The 23108-nt window shown below is 37.3% G+C and overlaps 3 protein-coding genes across 3 annotated transcripts; all 3 read right to left on the reverse strand.

The window, feature by feature from the left end:
• Positions 1 to 1275: 1275 nt before the first annotated feature.
• LOC141902676 (uncharacterized) lies at positions 1276 to 2515 on the reverse strand. Its single transcript, XM_074790503.1, has one exon. It carries the CDS (start codon positions 2513 to 2515, stop codon positions 1415 to 1417), a length of 1101 nt encoding a protein of 366 aa, XP_074646604.1. The 3' UTR covers positions 1276 to 1414.
• Positions 2440 to 12629, reverse strand: LOC141902677 (protein rolling stone-like). Its single transcript, XM_074790504.1, has 4 exons — positions 12231 to 12629; positions 5850 to 6072; positions 5601 to 5732; positions 2440 to 5356 (listed from the first exon to the last, which is right to left on the reverse strand). The coding sequence occupies exons 1-4, from the start codon at positions 12336 to 12338 to the stop codon at positions 4902 to 4904; spliced, it is 918 nt and encodes a 305-aa protein (XP_074646605.1). The 5' UTR covers positions 12339 to 12629; the 3' UTR covers positions 2440 to 4901.
• Positions 12630 to 14333: 1704 nt separating this feature from the next.
• On the reverse strand, positions 14334 to 15630 carry LOC141902686 (caveolin-1-like). Its single transcript, XM_074790518.1, has 2 exons — positions 15459 to 15630; positions 14334 to 14727 (listed from the first exon to the last, which is right to left on the reverse strand). Exons 1-2 carry the CDS (start codon positions 15552 to 15554, stop codon positions 14395 to 14397), a joined length of 429 nt encoding a protein of 142 aa, XP_074646619.1. The 5' UTR covers positions 15555 to 15630; the 3' UTR covers positions 14334 to 14394.
• Positions 15631 to 23108: the final 7478 nt, after the last annotated feature.

Genomic DNA, 23108 nt, shown 5'->3' on the forward strand with positions numbered 1-23108 from the left:
AGTACATAGTATTTCTAATGAAATAAATCTTACAAGAAGTGTCCATTGTAATTATAAACACCCAAAAACAGATTGAGACCACTATCGAAATGTTCCAGGCTATCGTATTAAATAACAAGGAACACTGTAGGCCCACCGTAAGACTATCGCGTTGCTGTAAAACTTCTGAAATGATGAATAAGTTAAATTTCATAGAAATCACACGGATACAATGAATGACGAACTTAAATGGTTTTTTATTTACTTTTTGAATATCTCTATCTAATCCATATATCTATTCACCTTTATTGCAAACATCGTAGTATAGGGTAAGTATTGCTCGGAATATAAATGACAGACACAAAATGAAGAAACTCCAGTTAGTCGCGTATGTAAACCACAGGTGCGGCTTTTCCGGATAGAACCATTCGATCTCTTCGACTATGTTTGTGATCAGCCATACTAAAAACCCCAACGCAAGCACCACGCGAAATATACAGTGTATGTTTGGTTTCAATCTTGGCCACTGAAAGATATAATAAGTTAATATACGTTAATCAACTTTTTAGTGATGAAGCAGTTAAAACTCGCGTCCGTGTTTAGCACTGTACATATCATATACTAAAACTTAAAATGCCAGATTTTTGTTGACAGTAGATGGCGTTAGGGTATAAAATGATATCTTTTTTATCATTTAAAATGATGGGAAAAATATCATATACTCGTACAGTATATATACGTGTTTCCCTATTCAAAATGATGGACGAAAATTTTCATCTAGTTTCGATTACAGGCCACCTTTTCCACAAACTGCATGAAATTGAGACAAAATTGAAGCGAAATCAAAGCGTAAGAAACGAAATAATACCACATACAAATCTGTATGGTACAGTTGCAGCACTCACTGCTGTTTCAATATTGTCTGTGAACTCTTTGTAATAGGATTACTCGTCGGCACGAACTTATTATCAGTAATTAGATGACAAGTCACGCGACCGGTTAGATCCACGGCGTAGGGTTATAACCAAGGTCACCACTGATAGGATTGTTTACGACACGACACGGCTTACATTTATTCCGAAATAAATGTACGAACGTATGGTGGCCGATTCGGGGCATGTAATTTTTTTTTTCGTCCTCCACTAAAACGCGCAAAAACAAATCTGACCGCGCAAAAACAAACTTTTAACGCGCAAAAACAAAATAATCCGTTTTTGCCAATAAATACCAATCAACCTGGCACTATAGATAGAAGAGTATTGATGTGAAAATGAAAAACTTTATTATCGGTGCTAATATCGTTAACTATATATCGAATATAAACTTAAACGAAAATTGGTTTAACTTAAAAGAAAAATAGAACATATATGTTAACCTCTGTTAGTCTAATTGTGATGAATGTTTCCAGCTTGGAAGCAAGACACACGCCTGCCTTTTACATACGGCTATAGGCACCTCCATAGTTCTGGCCTCGCACTATGGCGAATGCTTCCTCGGTCATTTCATTATAGTCAACGTTGACACGAGTTGGACAGCATATCGACTTCACTTCGCGCCTAAACCAATCCAACGTAAGAATATAGGCTACGTAATTAAAACTATTGTTCATGTAAATGAGTCTATTCACGAAATCGTAGGCTGCATATAATAGATCGTTATCCGGGTCGGATTTTTGCATGTCAAACTGAAACTTGATTAGGTCTAACGCGGCAGCCGGAATCACGCAGACAAGATATAACATCGAAATCACCAGTAATTGTTTTATGACCTTCATTTCGCGGTCTTGCCTCTCAAGATCAACGGGATCGGTTGGATCGTCGCGTTTTCGTTTGGCCATCAGCGCCCATATGATTATTCCGTTGCCAATACATACAAGAAACACGGGAAGGAGGTATATCACGAAAAACAATAAAAACGGCCCCAAAAAAGAAATAGTTCCTTGCGATTCTTTGTATCTGTATTCACACTCGATAGAGTAGCCGTCATCGTCGATGTCGTAGGTTACCAAAACGGGAATCAGAATTAATATACTCAAAAGCGCTACCAAAGCAATAGCGATTAGTCTTTTTCTTCGTGTCAGCCACATGATCGTATGCGATATACTGACCGAAACGACTCTTTCGAACGTGAACAACGCTATTATCCACGATGCCGAGAATCCGCCCACCCATCCTAGATACGATAGAATCTTACACGATGCCGGCGTAGAAAGGATATTTGTTCTTATATTATCAGCGCCTCCGATCGCACTGGGCATGTCCAAATGTAGCCACGTAACCATCGCGCCGAATACCAATAAAATTAGATCGGCAACGCAAAGTGGTAATAAGTAATCTAGAACATCTTTGTGACGTAGTTTCCTACTCCTGATGAAGATGTAAAGCGAACCGGCATTTCCGACTATCCCTTGAATGTAGCAAACTGGTGCTATGTATCCTACAAATACCATTAGAATATCTCCAAATGCACTATGTCCATTGGAAGGGGGCACACTCGTGCCATTCGATCCGTTCATCTTGAATGTTTGTTTTTCCATACAACGATAGTCAAAATACGTGTTTCCCGGTCAGAGGTTACTTGAAAATTAAACCATGGCCATCGTACTATGACAAAACAAACTCGTTCCTGCACAGGCACGAACGTTACGCACAGGTGGCATCAGAAATAGTTTTATTAATTCGGGTTATAAACTGTAAAGATATTTTCTTTTCGTCATTATCTATGTTCTTTGATCTGTAGAAGTTCGTAGTAAGAGTAAGCTTCATCAGATAATTCCAGTATGATATTATTATACATTTCTCACTATTCCTACAATAACCTCCACGTGTTATGTACAAATTTGTAGAAAATTTAACAAATTAAACCGACTTTTTATTCGAAAACTGAGTGTTCGTTAATATTTTCGGTGGTTTTCATCTTAAGTCTCTTTCTCTCTTGAGCCGATGGATAAAGAATTAAAAGTCAAGCTCATGTTCATCAAGTTAAAACAAATGCCACCAAAAGAGCGAATGAATTTCTGAGCAATGGTAGAATAGCCCGTACACTCCGACGTGGAGGACATATAATGATAAACTCACTATATAAAGAAATTAAGAGATTCAAACGAATTTCGTTTATCACGAATTGAAATCAAAATATACGACGTTTCGAACTCTCACTGGAGATCATCGTCAGGTGTGAGGACTTACACCTCACACCTGTATTTTCGTTTTATTTCTTGATAATCAAAATTCAATTTTAATCTTTTACAATCTAGTTTATACGTCCACGTCATCGCATATTGGCCATCACGCTGTGACATTTTACTTAGTTAGCGGTCAACTACATGACATAATAGCGCATAATGCACGATAATAGCAGGATACAGCAACTCCGTGACTCAATCAGAATAACAGCGACGGCAATTTCCATTTAATCACCAAAGTTCAAATCAGTTATGATACAGAAATATAGAGTTTCAGATCTTAAAACAAAGTTTTAATTAATTACAATACAAGAAAAATTAAACATCAATACACCAGGCTTATCATTTGACCACCATAGACCTGCATATTTATATGGACTACCCAAAATAATAGGAATTAATTCGCTGGGGATATATTTCTTCATTATCCATTCAATCTGGGGGAATTAATTTTTTCTTCATATTTCAATGTAAAGGTCGATACATTTCCAGTGTAGAGACCCTCCTAAAACCAATATCTGTTATGAAGCTAATAGGTATCTCTACCAGAAAATGTTAGTTATAAAAAGTTTGGACCTACGGGTGCAAGGTAGGACCCCCAAAACCTGAGGTCAAGTTGAGGTCACGCAACCAAAAAAGTCGCCGACAACCAGTACATACTGCCTGTGTGTGTAGAGTATATACAATCGCTTGTGAGCTCTCTATAGAGCATGCTGACTCAGTGTCAGCAGCCAGGCTCGACTAGTTTGCCATCTATCGGGGGTAATAGGAACCGTCACTTGAGGCGTGACCACGACCTAGTCTCTTAGTTTAAGCTGTCACGTGAGGCGTGACGACGCCAACTGAAGAGTTGAGTATTTTGATTCATCTAAATCATCAATTATCATTGTTATCAAGTTAATTTTCGATCACCTATTGAATATTTTTTCGATTATTTCGAATGTCTAATCAGTATTTAGACTTTTACTCAATTTTTCTTAATTTTCTTCCGTGAAATGTAGTCTACGAGGAAATTCAAACCAAATACACTTTGCCTAAACAGCGTATTAAATCTGATTAAAACTGATTCACATTTATGGTTGAAAATTTTCAAACTTTGATTAGTTTTAAATGAAAGGAAGTCTTGACGTATTTTCCAATCGACGCTTCTTTTGATTTGACGTTTTTCAGTGCTCCGGCAACCCGAGGGCTGTTTAAAGAATAGAGCAAAACGCTGTTGTAATCTATTTTAAGTTTGTCGACAGAAATTTGATAATGGCATTTTCTTTTGGGTATTGAGGTTGACTGAAATTCCAATTATGCGTTTGCTTGTGTTGTCTGGTCATTGATTTCTAATTTCAATCGAATCTGGATGTCATCTGCCATAAAGAGCTGACGCTGATTAATTCCTCTAGGTGCTACTCCATAAATCGAGGAGCGACGTTAGGTCGTTATGTACAGTATTCCAAACAACGTTTTTCGCCATGCCAAAGACAGCCTCAACTTTTATCCTAACAGATCATTGCGGTAGATTTTAACTACTTCTACGTGCACCTTGATTATTCATTCTTTATCACAGAAAAGATCCAAAAATGATGTCTATCATTTCCCAATTCATGAACACCAGTATTCTCTTTCTCACAGTCGATACATACATGTTTGAACTATGAAAATGTCACGAAACAGATTTCAAATTAGGGAAAGACCACGAAGGTTTGCAAATAAATTTTGGCTTTGTAGCTATCGATGTGTGATAGTCTTAATTTTCTTTGCGGCTGTCCGTGGAATCGTAGTTATTGGCGTCCGATACGTCCTGACTGCCTAGAATATTTGTCATCTCCTCATTGGGTCCATGGAGTTCCCGATTAGCCGCTAAATCTGGATACATGCTCTTAAAAATCAACCATCGTAATCGGAAGAGTTCGTGCAGTAACACTTGCACCAGTATCGAGCATATTAGCGTCAGGATTATTGTAACTACAACTACACCGGGTCGAGTCCAGTCGAGGACCTTGTATAACAAATGATTGCCTTTGGGACCTTCTCCGCGCAGAGCGAAGTATAGAGCGTTGAAACCGATGTAAAACAATCCGAGCGAAATCGGATAGACGAAATGTAGAAGTCTGACTGGATCTCCTGATATGAATAAATCGATTATGACGAGGATAGCACCAAGACTATGTTTTATCTCACTTCCGGTTGTCTGGAAGTACCCTGAAATAATGGACAAAAGGGGATTAAATCATTTCATAGTAATAGTCAGAATTCTTATAGATTCTTATAGAAAGGCAAAATATCCTCAATACGACGAAATTCAGATGTTAATGCAATATATACGAAAAATATACGGTTAAGTATGAAAAGGTGTTGCTTAAAACATTAAAAACACAACATTGGCCCATAAATCCACGTCCGAAATGGCATACAGTACATAGTATTCTAATGAAATAAATCTTACAAGAAGTGTCCATTGTAATTATAAACACCCAAAAACAGATTGAGACCACTATCGAAATGTTCCAGGCTATCGTATTAAATAACCAGGAACACTGTAGGCCCACCGTAAGACTATCGCGTTGCTGTAGAACTTCTGAAATGATAAATAAGTTAAATTTCATAGGAATCACACGGATACAATAAATGACGAACTTAAATGGTTTTTTATTTACTTTTTGAATGGCTCTATCTAATCCATATATCTATTTACCTTTATTGCAAACATCGTAGTATAGGGTGAGTATTGCTCGGAATATAAATGACAGACACAAAATGAAGAAACTCCAGTTAGTCGCGTATGTAAACCACAGGTGCGGCTTTTCCGGATAGAACCATTCGATCTCTTCGACTATGTTTGTGATCAGCCATACTAAAAACCCCAACGCAAGCACCACGCGAAATATACAGTATATGTTTGGTTTCAATCTTGGCCACTGAAAGATATAATAAGTTAATATACGTTAATCAACTTTTTAGTGATGAAACAGTTTAAACTCGCGTCCGTGTTTAGCACTGTACATATTATATACTACACCTGAAAATGCCAGATTTTTGTTGACATTAGATGGCGTGAGGGTTTAAAATGATATCTTTTTATAATTTAAAATGATGAGAAAAATATCATATACTCGTACAGTATACATGTTTCCCTATTCAAAATGATAGACGGAAATTTACATCTAGTTTCGATGACAGGCCACCTTTTCCACAAACTGCATGAAATCGAGACAAAATTGAAGCGAATCAAAGCGTAAGAAACGAAATAATACCACATACAATCTGTATGGTACATTTGCAGCACTCACTGCTGTTTCAATAATTCGTCTGTGAACTCTTTGTAATAGGATTACTCGTCGGCACGAACTTATTATCAGTAATTAGATGACAAGTCACGCGACCGGTTAGATCCACGGCGTAGAGTTCTAACCAAGTTCACCACTGATAGGATTGTGTAGGACACGACACGGCTTACATTTATTCCGAAATAAATGTACGAACACCCTCGAATGTATAAAAAATCAAAGGGAAACATCGGGAAGTCATTTGCAAAATGTTCGATCCCTTAAAACTTGCAAAATGGTCAAAATACCTTCAAAACGTCCATTTAGATTTAAAAAAACACCGTGCGCGTTGAAAAGAGAATATTCATAAAGAATTTATGGTAATTCGGAATTCTTTTAAGAATTTGGTTTCTCAAGTCGGAAAATCAATCCGTTGATGGTACTGCAAGATCGGGATAATGGACTGGGGTTAGTACAACTCACGATTCCCAGTAATGGATTAAGAGTAAGAAGAATCTTATCTAATGGAACGCAACCCGTTTGTGAAGTATTAATGGCTTTGCGTTTCGCGATCAAAAACCCGATGAAAATAAGAATAATGAGAGAGAATTTAGTCTTTATCATTGGTAGCGATAAACGATTTAACTCGATGGTGCGTATCTTCGTGATTATACTTTGCAACCTGAAATCTGCATGAATTTCTTTAGTTCAACGTAGCCTCCCCGAATCAGATTTCCTCATCGTCTGTGAGTATGGTTGTAGCACAGTTGCCATTTTACTCGTACACAGTTGATCAGGAACGTTTTTCCTTGATTAGCGAATAAAATATTTAGAATGTCTCTAGTCCCCTGGAGTCCTAAGTTCACCTCCATAAGTGGATTTGCTTTTTATTTTCTATTTGTTTGGTTTTGATTTTCTTTTTACTTATATAGCCTAAAGTTATATTCATATCAACTATTATCCAGCTATACCGGTAAAAACATTGCTCATTGCTGCCCATAAGAATATCCATATGATATCCATGGGTACTTCGTTTACCTTATAGTTGATCAACGAGATTATGAACAACATAGTCATGAAAATGAACGTTTTCGCGACAATACTAAAGCTACGGATATGTGAACAGCTTGTGAAAACATTTGTATCAGCAAACGAATGACTAGCATTAATAATTAGCAACAGTGAGGCTCACGCGTGTTGGTGCTTTATGTCGCGTGCATACCTGAGAATATTTTCCGTACAATAAAAATCAACTGCCTCGAATTTTGGTATTACACGAATTAATGCTCTTTTGTCCCGCTGAAATATTTAATTTACAAAGCCAGCTGTTTCCACGCAAATATTGGAGCACTTATTCATACACGTGGTTCTGACTACCTGAGCTGATGATAAACTTTTATTAAACTAACTTAACATCGTAAATCAAATCGGTCTGAAAAATGGATAATTTTGTGTTTCCCCCGAGCCAGGTTTTATGAATCAGTTCCTCTTAACGGTATTCGTTTATTAATTTTTTGAACACGATGCCGTGATGAAGTTTTTCGGATATCGTTACTGATCTTTAAGTCTCTTGCTCAGCAATTCAAAAACTATCTTGTTACAACGCCTAGTAACTGATGATGACAGAAAAAGAACTATTTCTTGGAGGTTAGGAATCTTTATTCAGACTACCGTGTTGATCTACGTGTGGTGTGGGTGGCTTTTTGAAGCACTATCTGAAATATTTCACTATTCAAACATAGACCGATATGTCAACATAATCAATATGCGCTATTGTCACAATTATCACATCGACACAGAAAATAAACGTTGAAAATCTACGTTTTAACATTTGTTTAGAGTTTTCTATAACTTCACAAAGAACTGACAATATTACTACAACGTTAAAATTCTGTTCTATTGATTATGTTGATCAATTTAGAATCAGACTATTGACTAAATCATCGATGGTAACGTATTGGCGAGCCATTAAAATGTCAGTCAATTTCTTTTTATCGATATCAACGAAGCTTCAATACATTCATTTTTAATCGTTCGAAGAATGTACATTATATACAATTATTTCCGATCGGACTGGATAAAACAGTACAGGTTTATTTATGCGTCCGATATTATGCGATAAAAAAGTCGTATCCGTGGGCTTCTGAGGTATTCTTTTGCAAAACAGAAAGAACCGAGATCAACCAGCTAGGCAAAGAAGATCGTGCTCCCAGTCCATATTGTTGTACTTGATCAAATCGTTCGGTCTAAACATCGTTTGATCACGCGTATAAAAAAGATACCCTTAACGAAGTGGCAAGAAAAACTTTGAAAAGGCTACGTGAGGTTATAGTGGTCTATTTCAAGAAAGATATATCACCTAGTTGCAAAAGTCGATTCTCTATTGGGATTAATTTGTGCAAACATGTTACCACTCTAGAATGAAACTTGGTTACAGTCTTAAAAATGTTCCAGATTTATCGACCATTCTTATACAATCATATACATGAAGTATGAATTAAATCAATTCAAAAATGCAAATGTTTGTCTTAAATGCATATGCATAACATGCCCGATATTCAATGTGTGTGTATGTATTTGAAATCCATATGTACAATATTTTGATACGTCAATATACTGTACGGGCATTTCATGCGTATAATAATTATATCATGACTCTCATACCCTGCTTCTATACTTGTTGACACAGCGACGTGAATGAAATCTGAAATCCGATCATTTTGTCAAAACCAGTGTTTGCTCTCCGTTATCAGTAGCCTGCTTAATGGCAGTGAACAGAACATAGCGTAAACACCTGGATACGAAACAAACTTTAAAAAAAGTTCTTTGATAACGTTTTATTGCGTATTGTGATACATGTATAGATCATTAACCTGCATGTTGAAAAAAAATCGCTACATCGGAATCGATTTTTTTTCATTTTACAATTACATTCAATTGTCTTATGCGCGTTAGTATTAATCACGTCAAGCTCTCAAACTCTCAAGCGATATACCCGTACAAAAATGCGTTTCATTCGTTTTCACAAATAAGCCAACCTCAAAGTTAGGACTTTTACAGAACTGCTTCGTTTGTTTGCTCTTCATTTACGGCGAATGTTTCAAAATCAATTTTTTGTATCATGTGAACGGTTAACAAATTGAATCAGTGCATTAAGATCAGTGCTGGATTTACATTTACTAGATTTCAATAGCGATAATATATGCGCAGAGATCAAAATTCCCATCGGCGCATTAATGATAAAATGGACTCACAATATTCGATTCCATATGGGATTGCGCTAGCGGTATTAATGCTTGGGAAATACAATAGTCTGTGAGACTTTCACTCAGAGCCAGTTTCTGAAATATAAAACCGTCCATTCGCCGAGAGACTAATAGCCCACGAGCATACTAATTAAGCTATTACGTAACTCTTCAGAGGTCATAGCAGCGATGAAATCAACCGCATCATCCACGTTTGATCCCGAAATCTCAAGCCACGTGACGTTTATATCCAACACAATCGTTCATTAAAAATATTTGCAAGCTCATGAGAGTTTAACGCGCGTACAAACCAAAAATTGACGATAGACGCCATGGCACATAACATGTTTAAAATCAACAACGTCATCCTCATTTCAATCAAACCATTTCCGAAAAATAGTGAGTCCTCGTTGATTAAAGACGCTGTGAGAATATAGTATGCCATTGAAGCTTGAGAATTCGTAGCTGTATTGCCAGGCACACGATGACGTCATGATGAATTACTGGAGGTGAGCTCGAGACTACTTAGAACCATAATGAAGCCAATGTCGTGGTATCGACGATACGTTTTCGTCAAACAGCTGACAGTGTCGTTTCATCGATAATTTCTCTCCGAATTGCGAACGCGTGAATGGCAATGTATCTTTTTTTACCGAGTCTCTTCAAGTGATGCTGTGGCGAAGTAATTTCATCAGATCTTGTCATTTATCCAATCCATTTACTGTGCGCATAAGTTATATACCGTTGTGTATCTCGTAAACGTGTCTGGCAAGAAACAAAATGCAGTAGTGATAAAGCCCACGCACGAAGGAAATTAAACGTCAGTCCATGCTGTAAGACGGGATGGACCTTGTACGAAAATCATTTCAATCTCGGACGAGACTGGCCGCATCAACCAGGAAGTAATACTTCAACAGAATCTCCACATTTTGAGTCATAACGACATACTTATTCACCTTGGTGTAGACCTTGGTCGGACGAAAGGCAGGCTCATAAACAAAACGGGCTCATGATAAATCACTTGACTGATTTATAATTAGATAGAATCCTTAGAAGCGTCGTCAAAACTCTCCAAAATAACTGGATTCCGTCTAGGACGAACGAACGTATGAACGAAAAGACGGATGTTGGACGAAAAGTGAACAAAATAGCCCGCTGGGACTCAAGTCCCAAGTTGGTTAAAAATGAATTCATCTAGATAGTATATGGTTGATGGTTGATGGTTGAAACAGAATTTTGGATCGGATGATACGACATGAAATAACGTGCGACCATTTGATCAATTTTGTTCGAGTATTCTAATGACGTGCGCAATTTTATGTAGCATTGGTCGAGCACACATTTGAGAAAGAAAATTACGATATGTCACATAGTTCCATTTTATCGCAGAATGCATTATGAACACCTGGCAATAATTGCTAAGCTACGTTTTATGCGAGCATAGCTGTGATCTAATGCTACTGCGGTTTCGTCTTATATGTAAATTCAATCGGTCACTGAATGTCACCATGACTAACAGACGATGGTTATTATTGTTTACTGCATTTTCTAAAAAAAATCCTAGAAATATGTGCGTATACAAATAGGCCTTTCATTTATTGAAAAGTAATATTGGCCAACAGACAGACGTGCATAGGGTATAGGTGTAGTAGTAGGCATAAAATGACAGCCATTCGGATGAGTTAAGCAGATGGCGAATTTCATATCATCCAGAATTAAACTACATGCAAAATCGTGGTTATTATGCTATTTACAATGATAACGAATCCGTCCGAATCCCTAATTTAATCATCATGAATATCATGTGATGTGTATGATGATATATTTGTCTGTGAGCCTTCGTATTACACAGTTTATTAGCATATTGATCATATGAATTTCAAATTAATTCGCCTTTTAAAAGCATACTCCGATCAACACTTAAACCACTTATAATTGATCGAATTAATCTGCCAGATGGAAAATTTTCGACAAAAATAGATAATACATCAATACTCCGTTCTTTGGAAATAATAATTCAATATGATTGATTTAGGCTGATTCAGGATCAGATTGAGGATGATGAAAGCTATAGAATCTCTAAACAGGCAAAAATATTACTCTTACAACACAGAAGCACAATCATATTTCCTGAGATTCTAGAGGAATGTCCATTAGCCAACAGGACGATTTAAATTTCTATTTCATTTCTTATAATCAACGTAGTTTGTTTACTGTAAAAACAACAATTATTTACATAGCTCTTTTGTTCGCATGTTGTATCAGATATGCGGTATTTTGTATACTTATGCTACTTGTAGAAAAACTTACAGACTATTGACCTGTATTCATAGACAATACTACGTTGAATTTCATTTTCTTCAACGATTAATCATAGGCCTGCTTTTTAAATCCAAGATCCGAATTTTGTTTTTTCATATTCCGGAAATTTCATAAACATTTGACGTTATAAGGTACATGAAACGCCCCCTGAAGTTTCGAACTTCAAATATTAGGACAATTTAAGAACATTCAAGTACATTTCAAGGATTCAGAGCTGCGATTAAAAACAACTTTTATACTTACTTGTGAGCGGACGAAGTCTGTGGGATACTGATATTTTAATCCGATATTACTTGGATGGAATTCACGATCCAGGCAATTCAAACAACAGTCGTAATGATCTTTTCCCATCTCTTCAGCGACTTTGATGTTGAACTCCTGGGATCTCTGGTCTAACAATGAGCAGGTTGAAAAGTAACGCGTATCAAAAATGTTCACGCGTGCGCCAACGCGACTCTTTCAGTGATGGCTTGATTAAAGTACGTATAAATAAGTTATCCTTGTGGTGTCGCGGAATTCATCTGGACACCGGGAGTCGCTGATTTTACACTATTCTATTCCAAACCGTATCTATCAGCTGTTGTACCCCTGAACAGTTTAGCAGGTGGGACCCAGCGGTAATGTAATTCCAGATGTGTCGTCGCGCAGCCTGTAGGCTAGATCACGCACAACTCGCTCTTATCTTATTAGGTCATGCAATGAGCAATTATTTATCACAGTTAAATGAGTGCACACAGCGTTTGCGATGCTAAATAACGTGCCATTTGTCGGGTTAATTGATAATTATTTAATGAGACCTACTTGTCACATGTATATTTCTACATCCTTAGGGAGTTGTTGAGATAAAATAATGAGTTAGACTTCTCTGAGGATACCGTTAGATGGTTCACACAGTCCTGGTAGAGTGGTTGTTTCCGCAGAGATCTCCGTCGCTCTACGATCGTGGTGGTACATCAGACACTGAGGCTCTTGGTGAATTAGATGGTTGCATTGATACGTAGAATGAGTTAACAATACCAGTCTCATATAGTACATATAGTACGTCTAAGACGGATCACTTAGAACCATATTAGTTTTGTCTAACATTTCGGTGTTTCCGAAAGATTTTCATTTTAGTCAAATGGGTAACACATACTTTCCATATAATATGTCAATATTCTAATTCCCAGCACCTGAACATGTAGATATTCTTTAGAAATTCGACGTGCATTCGATTTCATGATAGAAAACCGTAAATGAGCAGGAAGAATAAAATGTACATTAGTTTCATATGGCGCGATGATAAAATATCAAGTCACCAGATGCACCATTATGGTCGTTGATTCGGGCCACGTAAGAAACAATGACACACGTTGCAATTTTTTTTACATACGCCACAAAGTCTAAACGCGGTAATTTTCGCTTTATCGCGCTGTTTTCTGTTTTGGCGTTGAAATAAAACGCTCTATAATGAAAAAACTCGTTTTATCGCGTTAAGTTTTGCAACGTGCGTTTGATTTTCTTTTACATGGCCCCCGAATCAGCCATGGTGGCTGTCATATGGTGCCTGATTCGGGATACACCAACACAGAATATATAACACTCTCAATCTCCAGCAATTGTTTGAAACATTTTCTACTTTGTGTTTTAACGCCACCATATTCTAAGTGAACGATTTTCATTTGGCAATCACTATATAGCCATGCACCACGGTACGGTGTGGAAGACAGTCGTTTCTTTTGACGCAAACATTTATCGGATGTTCGTCACATGACAAAAGCATGGCTGCATTGGGTCTATCAACCTGGATCTTACCGGACATACTGTACCAATACAGATAGCAGGATATGAGGTGTATATCGGATTTGGGATTTCAGATTGGATGGGCGTTAAAAACGCACGCGCGATTGTTGAACCTTGGTCGATCTGATACAAAACGGGAGACAGAATTTCTATCTTGATAATGGAAACGAAAGTGTTTGCAGCTATAAGGAACTTCGAAAACGGTTTCCAGCGAACAGTAGATTTATTTCAACTTTCACATCATTGACTACAAAATTCAAATAATGCAACGGTATACTTATACTATGGACCCTATGTGAATAATTCATATTCTGCGTACACTTTTTGATGATATATAGCCTTTGAAAATTATAGGTCTATGATTACATAGAACATAATAGTTCAAAATGCAAATAGAATTAATTTCTTTCGCAACATTTCGTTCGCGATTACATAAAACATTGATTATTATGATATGATACTTCCAAATTTACTCAACAGAAAAGAACTCCGACCAAGCGTAAACATACGAGGGTTCTAGGCTGATCAGCCGAACAATGCCATAACACATGCATAAAATCGCAGGATCGTTCGTTTTTCAGCCACTGTATCACGTTAAAACTGTTTTGCGCGTTCAATTCATGTTTCATTGTTGTTGCACTCTAATTTTGCTAAAACACAACGCGCACGACTCGAAAATTGGATCGTATATGCAATGGATGCACGTCGATATGTATTTCCTCGTGCAATCTAGATTCAAATAGAAAAACTTGAAACAAGGCGTGACGATCCATATGTGCGCGAATATCGTACAGGCGAACGTACATCCCCAGCAAAAAGCCAACGGAAGTCCACAGATGGTCGACGCGATGAGATAGGCGTACTTTTTCGCCGCGCTGAAACACATGAACGCATTCCTCCAGACGCAGTCGATACTGCGTACATCATCGGTCTCACCAATAACACCCGAATAACTTACCTAGAATTAAATACAAAGAAGTATAGAAATGAGAGAAAACTTTGATTGAGGAATTTCTCCGCGATCTCCGAGCCGTTGGGCTTCCGTGATACGAGTCGAGTGGGTTCACTTCTAAAGTACTAGATTCAGCGCTAGATGTTTAATATTCAAGTAATTATTAAAATAAGAAATTTATCGAGGTTTTTGAAATCAATGGAGCTTTATCTTTATTTGTAACGAGAGTACGCAATACATGTATCGGTGGAATTTGTTTGTGTTCGATGTGTTGCTAAGCGCTCATAAAACAAATTATGAGCGTATCATAACTTCCGCGTTGATCACAAAGAAACATTGATTAATCTCGGCTCAGGATATACCTGACTAATAAGGATAAATGGTCAATACTGTTCCTATGAGAACAACTGTATTTGTAAGTCACAATCGATCCGCTTTATTTATTTCCTGGTATCTACATGCAACCCAAATGTCGCATCCACATTTATTTTTGGAAATTTAATGTTAGTCCATTGATTTTCTAACTTTTAGAGTCCATCATAAACCTATACGAAATATCAATCCTAAAAATACTACTATCACTTCCATCATCAAGAAAATGATTCGAATACTAGACCGCACTTTTCTCAGCTTTGTTTATGTTTCCCAAATTTTTCAAAGCCCAGTTTACAACTTATTCATACTTTTAACAACTTATACCCCGATCTATTATATATCTTTTTTTTCCATTTACTCACGTCACTGAGGTAGGCATTTATTTCCTCGGGATCACGTTTTATCATCAAATGCTCCGGTATAGGCTGGTTAACAACTTCCACTTTTTCGTCTGCCATGATTACTTTGAATATGAAGACGTCTAAATCATCAAGTCAAACAACAACAAGACTACAGACAATTCAGGTTAATACCCCATAACCGCGGCTACACAACTGACGACCGCGCTCTTTGATTCGTTAATGGACACTGTAACGAGCGAATCTGCATTCGTCCCGTATTTATTCCTGTTTCTTGCTGTAAAATCAATCACATATCGACACTAACTAATAATATGATCAATATAGGCTATCGATTAACTGATTAACCTTAGAAAAGTTTTGATGCCTTGTGTATCGTCTCCAGGAATATCGTAACTATAGTACACACATATATACATATAGACGCCCACGTATGTTTTTGATCGCAAATATTGTTACCAAGTCAAAATAACTAGAAATCCTAAAAATTATTAATTTGTCATGTTGGTATTGTAGGAAGATTATTCATATTTTTCTATTTCATTCATTTCTCATAGTGTTCCATTTTCATAAAATTTGATGATTTTAGAATGAGACAGTTTCAGTTATTTTGGATATTCGATAATCTTTTACGGTGATTTTCAGAAGATAAAAGGTTTGTTTATGGAAACGACCATAAGACAGTCGATTGTTTCGACGCTCTCAGAAACGACAGAAACTTTTTAATGAATAGATCTGATAGTGATGAAGTTTTGACCCTATTAGATTCCGCCAAAGGTGTTCAAGTTGCAGAAATGATTACGCGCGTTGGCTCTTTTTCAGAATACCAGATGTATCAGTTAGACAATGCCATCATGTAATGTAATGTAACTTTACAACAGTCGAGGAAATAATCCTTAGTTTAGTCTCAATTCTACTATTCTGTTTGATTGCGTCGTTGTTTCACGCCACCATTGAACTCAGTTAAAATAGATTAATTTTTCACTCTCGTTTGAGCCATTACTTAAGTTAATTTTTGACTGTTGGAAAGCCCTGCGTAATGCGATTATCATGACGAAGAATCTGAGGGAAAAGTTTTAGTGCCCGCCGGATCTAGCCAGCCTTCAAACGTGCTCAACCATCGTCGACTATCTTGAAGTCATTAGACATCGCCTTTGAATTTCGTTACTCGACAATTAATGCTTATAGCGCGCTGCCGTTAGTGTTTCTACTCGGTGACGAGGGTCTAATTTCTTCGTGTATAACAAAATCTAATCTCCATAATAAGTGAACCGGCAAAAAATCTATGCCTGAGATAATCACCACCGCCGAAGCCAGAAAGGAAGCTTTCGCTGTCGATGGATGTTGATTTTAGATGGTAATTTGTCATTGTTGCCAAGGTTGCCACCTCACACGACGCCGTCGTCACGGAATCGGATCTCCATGCGCTGATGATTCTCGTCTGGTCTGTCGGCCAGTCACGATGTCAACGATAGCGAAAGAGTTTCGATTGCTGATAAGATCTGCGCGTTGAGACAGCGCTAAGATCAAATGCCGTGACTAGTATTTCAGTACCGCAATCACATCATATAATCTTATGTGATCTCGACAGGTGTTCCGATAGAACGAACGATGATGAATGACCAGTATTGATATCGGCTATTTTTTGTTAATGTATCAGACAATTTGGTCGTTTAATCCCACCATTAGACCTCCGCACGCATGAAACGATTAACTGTTGGGGATCACTAACAAATTATGCTGAATATTCTACATTATAATGTAGTTTCCATTATCGCTTATAACGGAAAATATTGACCAGCATTAAGAATGAATTCTCTTTAAAATGGTCTCAAGTGGAGATTCGTGCTTTTGGCTTTTGTTTCAAATTATACAGATTTTATTCTTTAAATTTTCATTGTTTTTAATCAACATTTTAATTAAATGTTCAATTCATGAATATTCAATCTTTATTCAATTATTCTAGCATTTAGTGACAGCAATAATTTACTTATCATCTTCTATCAAAACGTTGGGTGTTCCTAGACTTATCTAGTAACCGACATTTTTTTGTCTCCTTTATCCAGAAAAACAGCACCGCGTGCATTGAGCCCTACGTGCTCTCATTGCTAGATTAATGGGTCATTACAGTACGAACGATTTGAAGGGTATCTCGAGTAAAAAGCTACCATTGGAAATAGATTGCGTGGTAATTGAATTGTTTCTCGCAGAACGACGTAAATTACACTTAGATTTTGACTTCAATTTGATTAGGTAAATTACCGGGGCTTTCATAATTTGCGCACGTTTTATTTTGTTACTCGAAGGAGTTTTGTACGTCTAGTTTTGTGCGAATCGCGTCTGAGAGCTGCAAGTCTGGTGCACCAACGTTTGGAGAAAAAAAACGAAGACAAATTGATTGCGTCTTTTCAGAGAACATCCCAAATTTTGGTCGAGCCCGTGACTCTTAATGCAGACAACACTATAGAAAATGGACTTTTTTCAATTCGATCGACCGTATTCAGAAGACTCCTAGCAATTATCTTAAGGACACTTTACCGACGCTAAAACTACGGCAAACAACTGTTTGGCAATAATTCTTCGGTATTGTATGATCTGTGCTGGTTGGGTTTCTGCAATAACAAGTATTTTTTATTTCTTCAGCTGTTGATTATCCGATTTTCAATAAGCGTCAAGTTCCACTTGATTGCGATGGAAGATAAAAAGAAAACCAGCGTTTTGACGCCGTGTTAGCCTCTTTCGTCGGGGTAACAGCCCGCCAGTTTATTAATCGATAGTTTGGTAGTCATTTGAATTTTTTTAATGAAATTCATACCAAAGACATATCAGTTGGCCAAAATAGTACATATATATTCTTTCCAATGTTTAAGGTTTAATTATTTGAAAGAGGATAATATGTGCATTTTGCAAAAATAAGATTAGTTATACGTTAATATAATATACCCCGTTCCACAGTTCGTAATGTTTGATCCTACAATCAAAATCAGCTCATTTCAGTTCTTCAACTCTTGATTCAAACCGAGAAATAGTGAACTGGATCTTGGTCTATATCCGAATACTAAAATGGTGTACAACATAGGGATCACGATGATTTCCTGCCTAAAAGTGAAAAAAATGTTTTTTATTCCTTGCATAATTTTTATCACATGTCGTGGAGTGTTCACCGCTGCGTCTACGGTCGATGCAAGAGACATGGCGACACCGTAGGAAGATCTAACGTGCGCATATTCCAAATAATGGAGAAAAAACGTAGACTGATTTTTAGCGAATCTAGGGTGCCAAATCTCAACGATATGACGAATAGCAATGTTCACAGTGGCCATGCTAATGTTTACTTTATAAAACTGATACATATAAGTCTGCGGTTCCCGCCATTACAGGGAATATGGTTGCCTTGTTGCACTCATTACAGCGTGGCATACCATGCTGTAATGGCTAATTAATTACCAATAAGCTCTAACTTTCTAACTGAGTTTATTCTAGACGACTCGACGATGTCATGGGTGGTATTGTGGAGGCAGTCATCTCGAGGTTCGTCGAGCGCAAATTGCTACAGGACATGTTTGCGAGAACGTTCGCGTATATGTATTCCTCTTGTGACCACTCACTGATGGCAAGCCATCGGTCATCAACGATGATTCAAATAATGGAATGATAATTGTATTCCGTCTGATACTAATTTGGAAATCAGGATTCTTGATTTTCTTTTAGCCGAGCTTTTGTGCCCCGTCGTCTATCCGAATCAAGACATGAACCATAGCAATGAATTTGTTAGTCTATGATATTCGTATTCATTTGGAAAATTGGAGACGCAAGGACGTATCCGCGGAGAAACAGTCGTGGAAAGAGATGATACAGTACTCCGACTAGTCGCAGTTGATTCATGCATTTGAGTTCGAAACCAATTTTTGCTGTTCAAATATCCGGACTGCGAGCTTGTCTGGGTGAATGCATCCTCGGCAACCGCCGGTATGTATCGAAACATTACCAAAGAAAATTACCCGACGACTGTAAAAAGCGGACTAATTTTCTACTTGAGCTAAAGTTTCAATCATCCTGCTGAATATTTCATTCAAAATTCAAATTGTTATTCGGACAAGTAACCATTCGAAATACGCAATTCCTTCTTGCGGCTGATTTGATTCGCTGGGGAGGTACTGACCCGTTCAATCGGCAGGAATATTGAGTTTATAAACCATAAATATTATGTATTTAATGCGTTCTATCAAGCAGTTATATTCATGTAACATCATATCCAACGCACCTAATATTCTTGTTACGTATATTACATACAATATAAAATCCGGCAATAGGAATGCATCAAAAAACAAATAACCGGTTTATTCACCAGAACATCGGATTATTACATAAACGTTATGTCGAAACGACATTTTTAGACATTAACCTGGCATAAATCAGTCATCAAATATGCTGAATATATAGTCGGTAGAACACGAAGTCACGTGCTTCCCTGTGGTTCATTTCGTCCAGTCCTTTCCGGCCACGTATGCTGACGCCACGATGTGTCGAAATGGATGAAATGCCATCTTGTTTTGATATGGGTTCTCCGATAATGAAATTGGTCGTCCGTCGGCATATATGCAATCGTCTATCCTTGATCCTCCGGCTGTGCAAAACCATCGTAGAAATGATTGCACCACGATTAAGGGTTCGCAGATTTGAGTGTGAAGATATGGTTGATTAAACAGAATTGATTATTCCAGTTCGATATATGGCCACGATAAAGGTTTATGCAAAAATCTCTTGATAATTTTGAAATTCCAAGTGGTCACTGGTTTAGGTTTCTCGAGTTTTGTAAACTATGCAAGTAGTTAGTCAACTTTTTAACAAATTGGTCATGTTGCTGACTACATCTCAAAGTTACTAATAAATTCAACAATTTGCTTCAGATGACTGCGTCCAGTCGTTTATGCCGCAGAGATTCGTCATATGCGCAATATGATGCCTTGTAGTCTTGTTCTACGAAGAGGCTAATTACTAAAAGCCTGTCGTGAAAAGTACGGGTAACTTGAACTTTAGCCATATGACATTTGTAGATGTATCAATTATCGTTGTCCACATCAATCCTCAATGGACAAGGGACACAGCGTTGCCTATAGACCGCGTATGTCTTAACTCTCCTTGGGTACGTTCGGTTCCGATATTGTTTCGTCTTTAAGTTCGATGTGAATTCCTATAATATCAAGGTGGAAGTGATCCGTATATTCGATTTCGAATTGAAGGGGTTTGCTGGATACTGAAATAAATTGACTCCAAATAAGTTGGACATACTTCTTTGGAATTTGATCTCAATTATGGAGATATCGATCGAATATTTTCAAGCAAAAACATGAGTATGAATTCACAAGAGCAACTGTAGATTAACTGAGAAATCAAAAACATGCGCAACATGTGAAACTTGCTCTATATTAACGCCGTATCACTGAGTCAGCTATCATATTTGAAAATGCTTATTTCACAGTGAATTCCAACCTAGGTTTCAACCCCCAAAACCAACTGCCCACTGAATAAATCTAGCCGCTAAGCATCAAATGGTAACCTTGTTGTTACCCGTTGTCTATTGTTTCATTGTATCTGCTCCTGCATAATATATCAGTTTTGAAACTGACTCATATAGTGTCAAAGTACTCTCTAAATTTTCCTTCGAATTGTGGATTTTTCTTCAATTCATATTCAAAGATACACAAATCATCATGCGGAAGCCACCCAACTATATAGCCCGTAGGTTAACGAACTCATGTGTTAATTGATCTTACTTTAGCAAACGTGGCTCGTTTTGGGTTTAATTGAATAGAACGTTGAAGTTATTTGCGCATATCTAGTATAAGATCACTGCACATCCCCTGAGGCCTTTATCAATGCTTTTGGCAAAAAAACGAATCAATCAATGCCCTCAATCGACAACAATTCCAAAGACCAAAGACAGTGGTTGGTGATTCTATCCTCGAATATTCAGTACTAGATACTTTTTTAAATGTCTAAAGATGGAATTGATTTTTTCTTTTGGAACATCACATCCGCACACACTACGATGTCATGTCGCGCCATTTACTGGAAAATGTAAAGAAATGGCGTAAATGCATAAGTTACAAAAATAAGTAGCTGTGATTTGGTACAAAAGTGCATGCGTGACACTTAGGCCTAAGCCTTTAAAGCTTACCCAAATCTCATCACGTGCATTCGTCAAATTCGTTTATCTCGTTTTGTGTAAAAGACGTTGTTATTGTTGTCGGCTGAGATTGGCTTTCTACATGTTTGCTGGTAGAATTTTCATTAAGCGATGAAACCGATTCAGCCTTTGGCACAAATTTAACTCGACGGGTCTCGTGGTTTTTATCGACAGCGACATGTGACTGAGCGGTTAAGTTCTGTGTAAATCAGACTGTTCTCAAGTCTGAGCCACGTCATCATCGGCGTTTTCTTCCGACTTTTTTATCTGCATTTGATGAAATGCCATAGGCCTACAACGTTAGGACCTGGGATAACAATAAATTCATTTTGCTTTGTGTGACAGCTAACAACAACGACAGCAACGAACAATTTCCCGAAAGAGCAATCGGTCTATTCATTTATTTTTTGACGCCTTATAAAACGTTACCATTATGAAACCAAAACAATGTTAACCATTCAGCCTCATTTAAAAAAATGGTCGACTGTGCAAATCGTCGCAGGTCTATGTGTACACATACAAGCTATTCGGCAGAATATTATTGACACAGATGTAGAATGGCTTCCTGTGATTATATAATGAGCCACATTTGAACGTCGAAATCTTATATTGCATTGAATATAATTAGAAGACGTGTTGTTATAGTAAAGGATGTGAGATTATATCAGAAGCGGCAGGCATAAATCGAAATGCTAAGTAAATCGGATTATTCGGTCAAAATGGCGGATGTATACACGATTTGGAAGTCTGATATAAAAGCAAGACCCTGACATGGGGATGCTGGTGGAATGACGAAGCTATCTACGATCTGTGTAGGGCGTGAATTTCATCGGCGGCTACAAGCGGTCAATATAAAAATGTGTAAACATATAATTTCATTATTCAAATGTTTTAGAAAATATGTTCGATATTAGGGGTATGCAAGTTTCATGAGATTAGCAATTTATAATAGCATAGCTGTCATATACGGCTCCGCGTCCTCTGATGGCATGTGTATTAAGTGACTATTCAATTCAATTTTTTATTGATCCTTTAAATTCCCAAATTCAATAAAGTAACAAATTTTAAAATAAGAAAATACAACATACAAAACACATGCACAATTCATACAGAACAGCATAAACAAGTTTATTTCAAATGAAATATCGAGTGACAGCCAAACCGGGACCGGGCCGGCTTGGCCACACGATATGCTCAGCATCCAAAGTCCTATATGAAGCAGACAGTCAGACGAGCTCTCCTCAACCATGGAGGCAATGAAGTTGCAGACCAACTTAGAGGCAAAAGTGAATGAAGTCGGTCGTAAGTTATCAATTATTGACAGCGTCAAATATTTTATCAAAATTGATTTTCTTGTTTCACCTGATTCATCTATTCATTCATTTACTCTCATTTCATCAAACAGTATACTTTGTTTTCCACAGCCCTTTATTACGGATTGGTAGCAAGTAACGCCATATCTT

Source organism: Tubulanus polymorphus, chromosome 3 (genome assembly GCF_964204645.1).
Source record: "Tubulanus polymorphus chromosome 3, tnTubPoly1.2, whole genome shotgun sequence".
Taxonomy (NCBI): Eukaryota; Metazoa; Nemertea; class Palaeonemertea; order Tubulaniformes; family Tubulanidae; genus Tubulanus; species Tubulanus polymorphus.